General features: G+C 54.6%; 1 protein-coding gene across 5 annotated transcripts in view; it reads right to left on the bottom strand.

Annotated features, from left to right (window-relative positions):
* Window positions 1–14,282, bottom strand: part of LRP1 (LDL receptor related protein 1) — a 70,874-nt gene that overhangs the window by 48,466 nt on the left and 8,126 nt on the right. For all 5 annotated transcript variants that reach the window (XR_014941819.1, XM_085535432.1, XM_085535433.1 and 2 more), the window contains exons 2-6: window positions 9,479–9,601; window positions 4,279–4,416; window positions 2,887–3,006; window positions 2,418–2,546; window positions 1,287–1,550 (exon numbers count right to left, since the gene is read on the bottom strand). Coding sequence is in view for 4 of the 5 variants with exons in the window: in XM_085535432.1 (XP_085391558.1) it covers window positions 1,287–1,550; window positions 2,418–2,546; window positions 2,887–3,006; window positions 4,279–4,416; window positions 9,479–9,601 (774 nt within the window). In the remaining variant the exon portion in view is untranslated. The remainder of the gene's footprint in view (window positions 1–1,286; window positions 1,551–2,417; window positions 2,547–2,886; window positions 3,007–4,278; window positions 4,417–9,478; window positions 9,602–14,282) is intronic.

Below are 14,282 nucleotides of genomic sequence, written 5' to 3'. Positions count from 1 at the left end.
CTTTGGGACCAGGGGGGGAGGCAAGACCCCAAGCTCAGCCCTGAGTGGAGAGACCCAAAGGGAAGCTCACGAGGGAGGAAGGAGAACACAAAGTCAGAGCTCAGAGCAGCCGTGGTGGGGATGTGAGGCACAAGCTCAGCCCCTCCTGCTTAATTTGAGGCTGTGAAAGCAAAGGGTGAGGCCTCTCCCTATAAATACACACAGCTCCATCCATCCCACACACACTGGGAGGCCAAGGAGGGGGCAGGGGGGTGGCATTGCCCTGCTGTGACCCCATGGGCTCACGGTGCTTCTTCTCCATCTCCCAGCAAAGGGCTGAGATCTCAGCACTAAAACCCAAGCATGGGAGAGCAGCAAAACCCCAACAGGAGGCTGTGGTGCATCGCCCTGTGAGTCACCACGGAGCAGATTTGGGGTTGGGATTCCTGTAATCAGTGCTTTGGGTGGGGATGGAGGCAAGAGGAGCATGGGGACAAAAGCAAAAGAGGAAACGAGAGCTGCCCTCCCCAAAGCATCGTGCAGGTGCCATCCCCAAAAGGCCATTGCTCTCTATGTGTTTGCACCAAGAAACCATAGAAATAACCAGAGGGAAGGAAGAGGGAAAAGCCAAAGTTAAAAGGGGAAGGAGGAGGGAAGCAGTGCAGGAAGAGCCGTCTCATATATCCCATATATATCCCATATATCCCATATATATATCCCATATATCCCATATATATATCCCATATATCCCATATATATATCCCATATATATCCCATATATATCCCATATATATCCCATATATATCCCATATATCCCATATGTATCCCATATATATCATATATCTCCCATATATCTCCCATACATATATCCCATACATATATCCCATACATATATCCCATACATATATCCCATACATATATCCCATACATATATCCCATACATATATCCCATACATATATCCCATACATATATCCCATACATATATCCCATACATATATCCCATACATATATCCCATACATATATCCCATACATATATCCCATATATATATCCCACATATATCCCACATATATCCCATATATATATCCCATATATATATCCCATATATATATCCCATATATATCCCATATATATATCCCATATATATATCCCATATATATCCCATATATATCCCATATATATCCCATATATATCCCATATATATATCCCATATATATATCCCACATATATCCCACATATATCCCATATATCCCATATATATCCCATATATATCCCATATATCCCATATATAACATAGGGAAACTCACGGTGCAGGCTGAGCGAGATGTTGATGGATCGTTCCTCCACGAAGCCCTTGAGGTTGGGGATCTTGGCACATTTGAGGATGGTTTGGGACGCGCTGTCACCCACGTGCACCCAACACACGGTGTCCTCGATGTAGTTGAAGTCCATGGCCGTGGTCTGCTTGGCGCTGGTGGGGGTGATGTTGGGGACGGGGGCTCCGCTCAGGTACGTGGCCAGGATGTTCTGGGAGTTGGCAATGAGAAGAACTGGGGGGCGATCCACGGGTTCTGGAGGGGGGGGGAAGAGAAATGGGGATGTGACAGCACACACACAGCAGGGGGGGCAGCTTAAGGCTGAGACCAGGGCTATAATGGCTCCTTATGGCAGAGAACAGGGCTATAAGGGCACCTTAAGGCTGAGAACAGGGCTATAAGGGCACCTTAAGGCTGAGAACAGGGCTATAAGGGCACCTTAAGGCAGAGAACAGGGCTATAAGGGCACCTTAAGGCTGAGAACAGGGCTATAATGGCTCCTTATGGCAGAGAACAGGGCTATAAGGGCACCTTAAGGCTGAGAACAGGGCTATAAGGGCACCTTCAGGCTGAGAACAGGGCTATAAGGGCACCTCAAGGCAGAGAACAGGGCTATAAGGGCACCTTAAGGCTGAGACCAAGGCTATAAGGGCACCTTCAGGCTGAGAACAGGGCTATAAGGGCACCTCAAGGCAGAGAACAGGGCTATAAGGGCACCTTAAGGCTGAGAACAGGGCTATAAGGGCACCTTAAGGCAGAGACCAGGGCTATAAGGGCACCTTAAGGCTGAGACCAGGGCTATAATGGCTCCTTATGGCAGAGACCAGGGCTATAATGGCTCCTTATGGCAGAGAACAGGGCTATAATGGCTCCTTATGGCAGAGAACAGGGCTATAATGGCTCCTTATGGCAGAGAACAGGGCTATAATGGCTCCTTATGGCAGAGAACAGGGCTATAATGGCTCCTTATGGCAGAGAACAGGGCTATAATGGCTCCTTATGGCAGAGAACAGGGCTATAATGGCTCCTTATGGCAGAGGACCACTGCAGTGAGTGCACCTTAAAGCAAAGCGTGGTCCCACTCCCAGCAGGAGCCGCCCAGGGGCCTGTTGTTGCTCTCACCATTCTTTGCTTTGCAGGACCTGTTGTCAGGCTGCAGCAGGTATCCTTCAACACAGCTGCACGTGTAGGAGCCCTCGGTGTTGGTGCAGGTCTGGCTGCAGGTGCCGTAAACGGTGCATTCATCGAAGTCTGCAAAATAAAGGGGAGCATTAAGGTTTGGAGCAGCAAACATCCTTCTATGGCAGCCACCATGTGCAAGGCAGCCCAGCAACACACAGAAAGCAAAGGGACCAACACAACATCACCCCACCCTCCCTTGTTACCCAGCATCCTAACCCTAACCCTAATCCTAACCCTAATCCTAACCCTAACCCACATGCACACACAACCTGCATCCTTCCTACCCCTCAGCTCAGCAGCCCTATGGTTGAATGGAGACCACCACCCCATTGGGAGCCCAGAGGTGCTGAGCCTCAATGAGCCCCTTTAGGGCTCCTCTATGAGCCCCCCCCCCCAAACCCACACCCACCTTTGCAGCTCCTCCTGTCCTCAGCCAGCTGGAAGGAGTTGTTGCAGTAGCAGGCAGGGCCGCTCAGCGTGGGCACGCAGTGATGCTGGCAGCCCAGCGCTGTGCAATTGGCCAATTGCTCTGCAATGAAAGGCACAGGAGGGGTCAGACAGAGCAGAGCTCGGTGGGGTCTGCCCCCCATGGGACCCTTCCCCTTGTAGGGCAGCTCAGCCTCGGGTCTGTAGCTCCACAGCAGCCAAGGAAATAGGGTAAAGCCTTCAGAATACATGGCATTAAGTGGGGAGGGGGCCAGGTGCAAAGGGCAGCAAATGATCAGCCAGAAGGATGGGGTGTGATGGGAGCTGGGGGTGCTCAATGGGGCCTGATGTGCCCCACACTGTGCTGCCATAGGGCTGAACCTGGGATGGCTCCTGGGAGCTGCAGAGCATTGCAGCAGCGTGCATTGCAGCACTGCTTGCTCTGCACTGCTCCACTCAGGGCCTGCAGGATGAGCAGCACAGCCCTAAACACCCAGCAAAGCTCAGGGCAGGTTGTGGGGCTCAGCACCCATAGGGAGCTCAGCAGCACCCAGCAGCTGCCCTGGCCCCGAGCCACCAGCACCATGCCATGCATTGCCCAGCTGTGAATAATGAGCTCTCATTTAACCGGTGAGACCTATTAGCTAAATATTCATTGTCAGCCAGGGCAGGGCTTCCCAAAGGGCTGCAGGAAGGAAGAGAGAGAAGCTGCATGTCCCAGCAAGGGATTGAGTTAAATGGGATGGAAACGGCCCTAAAGGAGCCCCCAGGCTGGGCTTGAAGCATTGAGCCAGCCCTGGGGTCAGCCCAGGACACGAGTTTCAACGCAGCTGATCTGAGCAGCGATGAACGCTGAGATTTGGGGGAGAGTTTCCCAACAGGATTAACAAGAAGGGAGCAGCCAGGAGACCAATGGGGGGGGGGGAACAAAGCACCTGGAAATATGGAAAAAAATCCATCAGCATCTCTTATCTGCACCAGAATCCCGACTCTCCAAGCTGTTAAAGCCAGGAGACAATGCAGCTATTTAATGGCCTGCAGGCTCAGGAATGATGGGCATTTACTTGCAAGCGGCTCTGGATAATCTCTGAGTGCTCAGACTGCCAGCTCAGCTGCCCCCCCAGAACCTCCTGCTGCTGGGACGGGGGCACCAGCACCTCCAGCAGGGCAAAGCTTGGCCATAGAACAGCAGGGGAGCAGCCTGGATCCCACCCCCAACCCAACAGCAGCTCAGGGACCTCGTGATGTACCCAATATGGGAGGGAACAGAGCAAAGGGGGTGGGGGGGGGGGGGGGGTTGGTGATGCTGTCCCCATAGATCTCTTAGTCCGAGGGTGATAAGAGAGGAAATGGCAGCCCATCTCCCAGCACCTACCCCTGCAGTGCGGCCCCTCATCCGAGCCGTCGAAGCAGTCGTGGAGCCCATTGCACAGTTTGCTCATGTGGATGCACAGCTCGGTGCCCAGGCAGTTGTGCTCGTTGGGTTGGCACCGCGACACTTTGCTCTGAGGGCCTGCAAGGACAGCAAAAGGGGCAGCAGTCACTACCTAAACCAGGGTGCAACCAGCCGCCCCCCTCCATCACCTCCCCATAGCACCCACTGTGCATGGGGGGGATATATGGGCACCCTATAGCAGCTATAGGGCACTGCAAACACCTTCAATCCCTGCTTTGAGCCCTGGGGTCCCACAGCTCCATGAGCACGTGGGTGCATGGAAGCTCGGTGCTCAATGTGCATCCACAGGTGCCAACAAACCCTTTTGCTCCTCTGTTACAGGCAGAGCAGCTCGCAGGGGGGTTGTTAAACACCGGGGTTACACGCTACCAGGAGCCTTAATCTCCATTATTAACTCCCCCAACTTACAAAGGAAGCACAGCTTATTTGTTTAAGCTGCTCTGAAAAGCAGCACAGCATTAAAGGCAAACAACAAAACACGCTGCAAAGCAAATCAGATCCCCCCAAACCCCACTCAAAGCTCTCCCGGTGCTTCAGCTCCAACCAAGAGAGCAGCCCCCAGGACTCAGCTTCCCCTCCTTGCATTGCACAGCAAATCCTGCAGCCCTCAGGTTGCATTGCACTGCAAGTCAGCCCAGGTTTAGCACACAGGCTTGGAGCAGGGAGGACACTCACAGCTCTGCTGTGCATCCCCTGTGCATTGGAATCCCCTCCCCTCCCAGACAGGAGCCTCCACCCACCCCAGTGATGAAACAGCAAATAGTTTCTGGATGAGCAGCCTCAGAGGGTTGGGTTGTTTTCCTCTGCCCTTCCCAACTGAGCTCCGTTACACAGAGCTGCAAAGTCCTGCAAGCGAGCTGCACTGAGCAGCCCCAAAACACAGCAGTGTTGGGGGGGGGGGATCCATGCAAAAGTCCTGCCCAGAGGACATGGGATGATCCCACATTGCCAAGGTCCATCCATCCCACCACTCCATCCCATCCCATCCCATCCCATCCCATCCCCATCCCCATCCCACCCCATCACATCTAATCCCATCCCATCCCATCCCATCCCACCCCATCCCACCCCACCCCATCACATCTAATCCCATCCCATCCCATCCCATCCCATCCCACCCCATCCCGTCCCACCCCACCCCATCACATCTAATCCCATCCCATCCCATCCCACCCCATCCCATCCCATCCCCATCCCCACCCCACCCCACCCCATCACATCTAATCCCATCCCATCCCATCCCATCCCATCCCACCCCATCCCATCCCATCCCATCCCATCCCATCCCATCCCATCCCATCCCATCCCATCCCATCCCATCCATGGTTCATGCAATGCGCCCTTGGTGCCCAAAGGATGGGAATCCAAAGGGCTCCAGCTGCCATATCCACCCCTTTGAGCACAGAGATGCTTTTCCAACACATATAGGAACATTTCCAGCTTGCTCAGCACTGCCAGATCAACCAATAAAACAACAGGTTGGAAAAGACTTTGAGATCATTGGGTCCAAGCAGATGGGATGGATGCAGAGCTCAGGATGGGAACCTGAGCACCAGGTTCTATTGCAGCCCTGGGAGCACACATTGCTCCCTGCTCTCCATTCCAGCCCCCAAAGGGATGCTCTGCCCCTTCCTCAAAGGGGGTTGAACCACGCTGCCATCAAGGCATTGCAAATTAAGGGTTAATTAAGCACCACCAAGCAGGCCAAAAGAAGGAAGGCAACAGAATGAAGTGCACAGCTCGGATCCGCCGTGCCCATTATTCCCCAGCACAGAGCCTGGATCAGAACTGCTTATCGCACACAGGGCAGGATTAATCTACAAGCCGCTCTGTTTGCTTTTGACTGTGTGGGTTTGCTAATAAATGAGCCCATTTATTACATGTGACAAGCTTGTGGTACACCCCAAGGAGCTGAATTAGGCCGGAATTTTAACCTCACTTGGAAATAAAAAGGGAAGGGGGGGCAAGGAAAGAAGCAAAGCAATTCGTTCTTCCATAAATAAGGGCTGTAATTGATTTGGCAACAGCCCAAAGAGATGGAAAAGCTGCAAAGGGAACAGATGGGAGCGTGACCCGGAACGGGCAGGTCCTGCCCATGGTTCTACATTGGGTGCCAGCACCCAGCACTGCATCATCCCAGGGTCACTATGTGGGTAAGCAAAGTGCTGCAGCTCCTCCTGCTCCTGGATGGGGTTGCTTGGCTTCAAGCATGGATGCAAACAACCCCCCATCTCAGCTATGGGGTGCAATGGGACTGCAGGAAGCAGTGTGACACCCATCTATGGGGCCAGCAGGACAAACAGCCACAGCAAGTCCATATCCCTGCACCCTTTTGCTTTGCAAGAAGGGAGGAGGCTCTCATCCAAGCTTTGCTCCTTGGGAAGGACTGATCCGACCCATGGTGGGATGTGAAAGCGAGGAATCAGTGCATGCCTCTCCTATGGACACGAGTGCATCCATAGGGCTGACAAGGGAACTCTCCCTGTGCTCAATGAGAGTCCCCTGGAGAGGAAAAGCTTCCATAGAACAGACAGCATTTGCAGAGCCCATGACATGAGTGTATCACTGCAATGTAAACAGCCCTGCCTGGCTGCCACAAGCAGCATCCGCAGCCAGGGCTGGGGATAATTCAAAGACATCCTAATCATTCAATCATAGGAATCAAAGTCATTCTGTCCCTGCCAAGAAGATAAGGAGGATTGAGGGGGGGGGATAAGAGCCTTCTGGGTGCCCCGGTGCCAAAGTGGCGTGAGAAAAGCTCCCCTGGCACATCAAGAGCTGCCTGCCAGTGCTGACAGGTCGGGCTGTCAGCACGAGCCTGGGCAGGAGCAGGCAGAGCTCAGCATCCCTCTGCCCATGGGAGAGGCACCCATAGGCGATGCCCATCCAGCCCCAGCAACCAGCCGAGGGCTGAGTGCAGGGTGTGAGATCTGGGGGGTCCCTTCTGCCCTTTGGAAGGTGGGGATTTCATCTTATGGGGGGTATAGATGTGATGATGGTGATGATGGTCCTTCCCCAGCTCATCCAGTGGGTGCCGTCCACCCTGCAGCCCCACCAGCACCGCTCAGACAGTGAAGAATAAGGAAAAAGAATGAGGTTTTAGGGGGGAAAAAAAGAGCATCCAGGGCGTCCATCTACCTGTCCAAGTGGATAAAGAGAGAGCTGTGAGCTGCACAGCCAGTGCAATACGTCAATCAGGACGGATTCCTTCCAGCCTCCAAACCGTCCCGCAGTAATTTTCCAGGGCTGCAGATTAAGCGGAGCCAGACGGGCCCATCCCAACCCCCCCCATCCCTCCCACGGAGGGGACGGTTGCATCATTTTTTTTTTGCTTTCAGAAATAAATAACTCCGGCGCCGAACCGCAGCCTGCTGGGGAGGAAACTGTGTGCCAAGAACAGCGGGAGCACAGGCAGGATGCGGCCATAATGCTGGGTGTCAATTGCAGCACTCAGCATAGAGAAATATGGGGGTGAACTGCAGGAGCTCCTGGCCCTGTTCGACCCAATATGGCTCCCTGTTCATGGCCTGTCTTGTACAACCCAGTGTAGATCATGGCCTGTCTGACCCAACATGGCTCCCTGATCATGGCCTATGTTGTCCAACCCAATATGGCTCCCTGATCATGGCCTATGTTGTCCAACCCAATATGGCTCCTGGCCTTGTCCAACCCAACATGGCTCCCTGATCATGGCCTATGTTGTCCAACTCAATATGGCTCCCTACTCGTGGCCTGTCTTGTACAACACAATATGGCTCCTGGCCCTGTCCAACCCAACATGGCTCCCTACTCATGGCCTGTCTTGTACAACCCAACATGGCTCTTGGCCCTCTATGACCCAACATGGCTCCCTGATCATGGCCTATATTGCCCAACCCAACATGGTTCCCTACTCGTGGCCTGCCTTGTACAACGCAACATGGCTCCTGGCCTTGTTCAACCCAATATGGCTCCCACCCCTGTCCAACCCAACATGGCTCCCTGCTCATGGCTTGTCTTGTACAACCCAACATGGCTCCTGGCCCCGTCCAACCCAACATGGCTCCCTGATCATGGCCTGTCTTGTCCAACCCAACATGGCTCCTGGCCTTGTTCAACCCAACATGGCTCCCTGATCATGGCCTGGCCCTGTCCAACCCAACATGGCTCTTGGCTCTGTTCAACCCAATATGGCTCCCACCCCTGTCCAACCCAACATGGCTCCCTACTCGTGGCCTGTCTTGTACAACACAACATGGCTCCTGGCCCTCTCCAACCCAACATGGATCCCTGTTCATGGTCTGCCTTGTCCAACCCAATATGGCTTCCTGCTCATGGCCTGCCTCATCCAACCCAATATGGCTCCTGGCCTTGTTCAACCCAACATGGCTCCCTGATCATGGCCTATGTTGTACAACCCAATATGGCTCCCTGATCATGGCCTGTCTTGTCCAACCCAACATGGCTCCCTGCTCGTGGCCTATATTGTCCAACCCAACATGGCTCTTGGCTCTGTCCAACCCAATATGGCTCCTTGCTCACATCCTGGCCCTGTCCAACCCAATATGGCTCCCTGTTCATGGCCTATATTGTCCAACCCAACATGGCTCCTGGCCCTGTCCAACCCAACATGGCTCCCTGATCATTGGCCTATATTGTCCAACCCAATATGGCTCCTGGCCTTGTTCAACCCAACATGGCTCCCTGATCATGGCCTGTCTTGTCCAACCCAACATGGCTCCTGTTCCTGTCTGACCCAACACAGCTCCCTTCTCCCATCCTGCCCCTTCCCAGCCCCATTCCCCCTATGGTTCCTCCCTTACAGTGTCCCAGCCCCACTCATTAACCCCACACCCCCTTCCCCTCCATCCCTGGGGCATCTCCTGCCTCCCCCCACCACACACTGACCCCAAAATAGCCCAGACCCCCCAGCAGCACCCTCAGCATCCAGATGGGAGCAGATTAAAGCAGCATCATCCTCAATAGGACCCCAATGGCAAACAGCCGGACGGATGGAGCTGGTTGGTACCCAGCAATACACCATGAAGGGGTGAAGTGGGAGCAAGGAGGGGGGGGGTCCTCAAGCAACAAAATGGAGCAGAACAGAAAGGGGGCGACGTGGAAAGGAAATCATACATACAGATATCGGGTGATTCATCCGAGCCATCGGGACAATCCTTCTCCCCGTCACAGCGCCAGCCCTTAGATATGCACGTTATCTGATCTTTGCATGCAAACTGTTTGGGGCTGCACGTCTTGGGTGCTGGATGGGAAAAGAAAAACAACCAGAATGAAGAAGATCAGTTTCTTCCCAATGATTTCTTTCCTTCCCCCAATCCCCAATCATAAATAGGAGCTGAAATGAAGGACCACATCGCTAATGAAGGTTGCAGGTTGTTAGCTGATCCATCAGCCCAGAGCCCTGATAAATATAAAAGTGAGGCATTAATGGCAATGGGAGGAAGCAGGAGTGGAGCTCCATGTGCTGGAAGATGGTTTAGGTTGGATTAATTCATTGCTGGGAGCCCAAAGGTGCTGAGATTCCAATGGGATGAATAAAAGAACAGGGGGTGAAAGGAAAGAGGGAGATAAATGGGAAAAGCCAAGTGAGAATGGATTGAAAAGCCTCATTTCACATCATGGGGGGGGTTGGGGTGGTCAATGGGGGGTTGGGGTGGTCAATGGGGGGTTGGGGTGGTCAGTGGGGGGGGTTTGGGGTGGTCAATGGGGGGTTTGGGGTGGTCAATGGGGGGGTTGGGATGGTCAGTGGGGGGTTGGGATGGTCAATGGGGTTTGGGGTGGTCAATGGGGGGTTTGGGGTGGTCAATGGGGGGGTTTGGGGTGGTCAATGGGGGGGTTGGGATGGTCAATGGGGGGTTGGGGTGGTCAATGGGGGGGGGTTGGGGTGGTCAATGGGGGGTTGGGGTGGTCAATGGGGGGGTTGGGGTGGTCAATGGGGGGTTGGGGTGGTCAATGGGGGTTGGGGTGGTCAATGGGGGGGTTGGGTTGGTCAATGGGGGGGTTGGGGTGGTCAATGGGGGGGTTGGGGTGGTCAATGGGGGGGTTTGGGGTGGTCAATGGGGGGGTTGGGGTGGTCAATGGGGTTTGGGGTGGTCAATGGGGGGTTGGGGTGGTCAATGGGGGGTTGGGGTGGTCAATGGGGTTTGGGGTGGTCAGTGGGGGGTTGGGTGGTCAATGGGGGGTTGGGGTGGTCAATGGGGGGTTGGGATGGTCAATGGGGGGTTTGGGGTGGTCAATGGGGGGTTTGGGGTGGTCAATGGGGGGGTTGGGGTGGTCAATGGGGGGGTTGGGGTGGTCAATGGGGGGTTTGGGGTGATCAATGGGGTTTGGGGTGGTCAATGGAGGGTTTGGGGTGGTCAATGGGGGGGTTGGGGTGGTCAATGGGGGGGTTGGGGTGGTCAATGGGGGGTTGGGGTGGTCAATGGGGGGGTTGCAGCCCCCAATGTGGCCCCCCAGCACTGCAATGCTGTCAGCAGGGAGGGAGAGATGCTGGCGGGGTTTTTTGGCCAGCAGACACTGCAGGAAAAGTTCTTTGTTGGCTGATGCACAATTGGCAGCACCGCAACAACGGGGAGCAAAAATGCAACGTGTGTTTGGAGCAGCGCAGAGCACGGAGCAGGCAGCAAAGCTCAGCTGAGAGCTGCAGCTGTGCAAGGCCTGTCCTGCATCACAGCCCCCTCCCATGCACTGCAGCCCCCTCCCATGCACTGCAGCCCCTCCAGCTCTGCACCCATCATGGGATGGGGATAAAACCCTAAGAGACCCCAAAGCCGCCCTGGGGTGTTTCTAAGTGGGAGTGCACTGGGTGCCAGGATAGCAAACAGCCCCCAAGGGTGGGAGTAAATCAACTTCCAGGACCCTAAATACCCCCAGATGGGAGCGAGTTGGATGTCAGGACCCCAAACACCCCCAGGTGGGACTAAGTCAGCTTCTAGGACCCCATACACCCCTATTGTGGGAGTAAATCACCTTCCAGGACCCCAAATGCCCCCAGGTGGGACTAAGTCAGCTTCTAGGACCCCATACATCCCCATAGTGGGAGTAAATCACCTTCCAGGACCCCAAATGCCCCCAGGTGGGACTAAGTCAGCTTCTAGGACCCCATACATCCCCATAGTGGGAGTAAATCACCTTCCAGGACCCCAAATACCCCCAGGTGGGACTAAGTCAGCTTCTAGGACCCTATATACTCCCAGGTGGGATCAAATTACCTTCCAGGACCCCAAATACCCATAAATAGGAGCAAATCACCTTCCAGGACCCCATACACACACCTAGCCCCATTCAGCTCCAGTCTCAGCTCCCACCCTGCAGGTCAGTGTTTGCAAAGGATGAGAGCTGGACCGTGGGTCAGCACCTCAGCCCTGCAGTCCCAATGGAGCACCAAAGCATCCCAAAGCTCAGGGTTTCCATAAGGATCTTCCATCCCAGAGCCGTATACCAGGCTCACACCACCAGCACTGCCCCCCATCCCCATGGCAAAGCATTGGGATGGATGCAAGGGTGGGCGATGAGGGTTGATGTGCATCAATGGTGTGTTCACGCGGAGCCAAATTCGGGCCCTGGGAGCTGCAAAAGTGGGAGCTGAGCTGAGCTGAGGGGCTCCAACCTCGGAGGGAGGGGAATAAAAGGGGCCTTCATATGGCACACAATGGGCGGCTCAGAGAGGAGCCCAGCTGCAAAGAGACTCCATGGCAAACATCCCCCTCTTTAGCAGTCAGAGGAGTGAGCCCTGCTTAAAAAAGAAGGCAAAAAGAGAGGAAAACGGGGCTCCAAACAACACGTGGTTGTGCTGGTGCAAGGAGGGAACCCTGCTGCCATGGGGAGGGTTGGGGATGTGACCCCCCCCCCCATAATGCATGTGGATGATGGGTGAATCCAGGGGGGCTTCCAAAGCACTTTAAGAGCTCCATGCACCACCACTATGGTTTGCTTGTAGCCTATAGGAGGATATAGCACCCCGCTTTCCATGGGGGCGCTGAGCAGGAGGGTCCCCCTCCTCCACGAGACCCCGAATCCCCTTTGATGTGTAGGATGAGACCCCGAGAGAAGCCCCCAAAAGCTTCGGGACCATCTGAGGGCTCCACCCCATCTCTCCTTCCTCGGGAGGAGGCAGCTCCGCAAAGGAAACGGGGCTGGCAATAAAGACGGGTTGGAATGAGCGTGATTTGCAAAACAGATGTTCCAACCCGGGGGGGGGGGAAGAGAGAGGGAGAAAAATAAACCCACTCCGCATTCCTCCTAGGTCTTCGGCCCCATATCCCATAGGGTCCCCCTCCGACCCCCCCCCATAACCACACAGAGACCCCCAGGGGGTCCATTGGCTGCAGCACAGCACCCTTCCATAGCCACAATGCGATCCCTTATGCCTTCACTTTCTGCCTTTCCTTCCACCCCCCCCTTATTCCCCAAATCCATCCATTCTTTGTTCTCAGATTTCAGAGCCTTTCGTCCCCTTTTTTGCCTCCCCATCGCTCTGATGGAGGCACTGAGGTTTACCCTACGGCGATGCCCCATAGCGGAGATATAGGGCACAGAGCTATAGGGCACAGAGCTATAGGGCACGGAGCTATAGGGTACGGAGCTATAGGGCATGGAGCTATAGGGCACGGAGCTATAGGGCACAGAGCTATAGGGCACGGAGCTATAGAGCACGGAGCTATAGGGCATGGAGCTATAGGGCATAGAGCTATAGGACACGGAGCTATAGGGCACGGAGCTATAGGGCACGGAGCTATAGGGCACGGAGCTATAGGGCATGGAGCTATAGGGCACGGAGCTATAGGGTACGGAGCTATAGGGCACGGAGCTATAGGGCATGGAGCTATAGGGCACGGAGCTATAGGGTACGGAGCTATAGGGCACGGAGCTATAGGGCACGGAGCTATAGGGCACGGAGCTATAGGGCATGGAGCTATAGGGCACGGAGCTATAGGGCATAGAGCTATAGGACACGGAGCTATAGGGCACGGAGCTATAGGGCACGGAGCTATAGGGCACAGAGCTATAGGGCACGGAGCTATAGGACACGGAGCTATAGGGCACGGAGCTATAGGGCACAGAGCTATAGGGCACGGAGCTATAGGACACGGAGCTATAGGGCACGGAGCTATAGGGTACGGAGCTATAGGGCACGGAGCTATAGGGCACGGAGCTATAGGGCGTAGAGCTATAGGACACGGAGCTATAGGGCACGGAGCTATAGGGCATAGAGCTATAGGACATGGAGCTATAGGGCACAGAGCTATAGGGCACGGAGCTATAGGGCATAGAGCTATAGGGCATGGAGCTAATAGGGCATGGAGCTATAGGGCACGGAGCTATAGGGCACGGAGTGGGACCCACCAAAGGAAAACACAGAGCTCCCAGCCCTACAACCAAACCCGTCTGTCCTCAGGCCATACAGAACCAGCCCGACTAACACAGACCTTTAAAACAACACAACGCGGATCCCGCAGCCGTATTTTATCAATAGAGGGGGGGGTTGGGATTGAGGCTAATTTGTTTGGCTTGCATTTAAACACAAGATCTCCAAACAGTTCAAATGCATTTTTGCCATTCTTCCATCCCCCCCCCCCCCCCCCTTTCCTTTTCCTTTTCCTTCTTTGCAAAGGGGGAAGATTCAAACCAGACTCCGGCCATAACGGGGCTCTGTTCTATGGCTCTGTTCGCTCCGTCCCATTCGGAGCCGCAAATATTTGGGCTGTGAAAGAGGGGGAGGAAGAAAAGGGGGGGGGGGGTGAAGGGGGAGGGGCTGCCTCAATTGCTGAGTAAATGTTGACTTTAAAAGACTGAAGGGGGGGGGGGTTGTGTGTGTTTCCTTCCCCCCCCCCCCCCCAACACTTTCCAGCTGAGAAATAGGATGGGGGGGGGGGTTGCAAAGGGGGCTGAGTGGGGGCAGAGCTGGGGGATGAGGGTGGAGA

The sequence above is a fragment of the Coturnix japonica genome, unplaced genomic scaffold, assembly GCF_054131305.1.
Source record: "Coturnix japonica strain WE unplaced genomic scaffold, WE-NBRP24 Scf121, whole genome shotgun sequence".
Lineage (NCBI taxonomy): Eukaryota > Metazoa > Chordata > Aves > Galliformes > Phasianidae > Coturnix > Coturnix japonica.
This window is presented reverse-complemented; position numbering and strand designations above follow the sequence as displayed.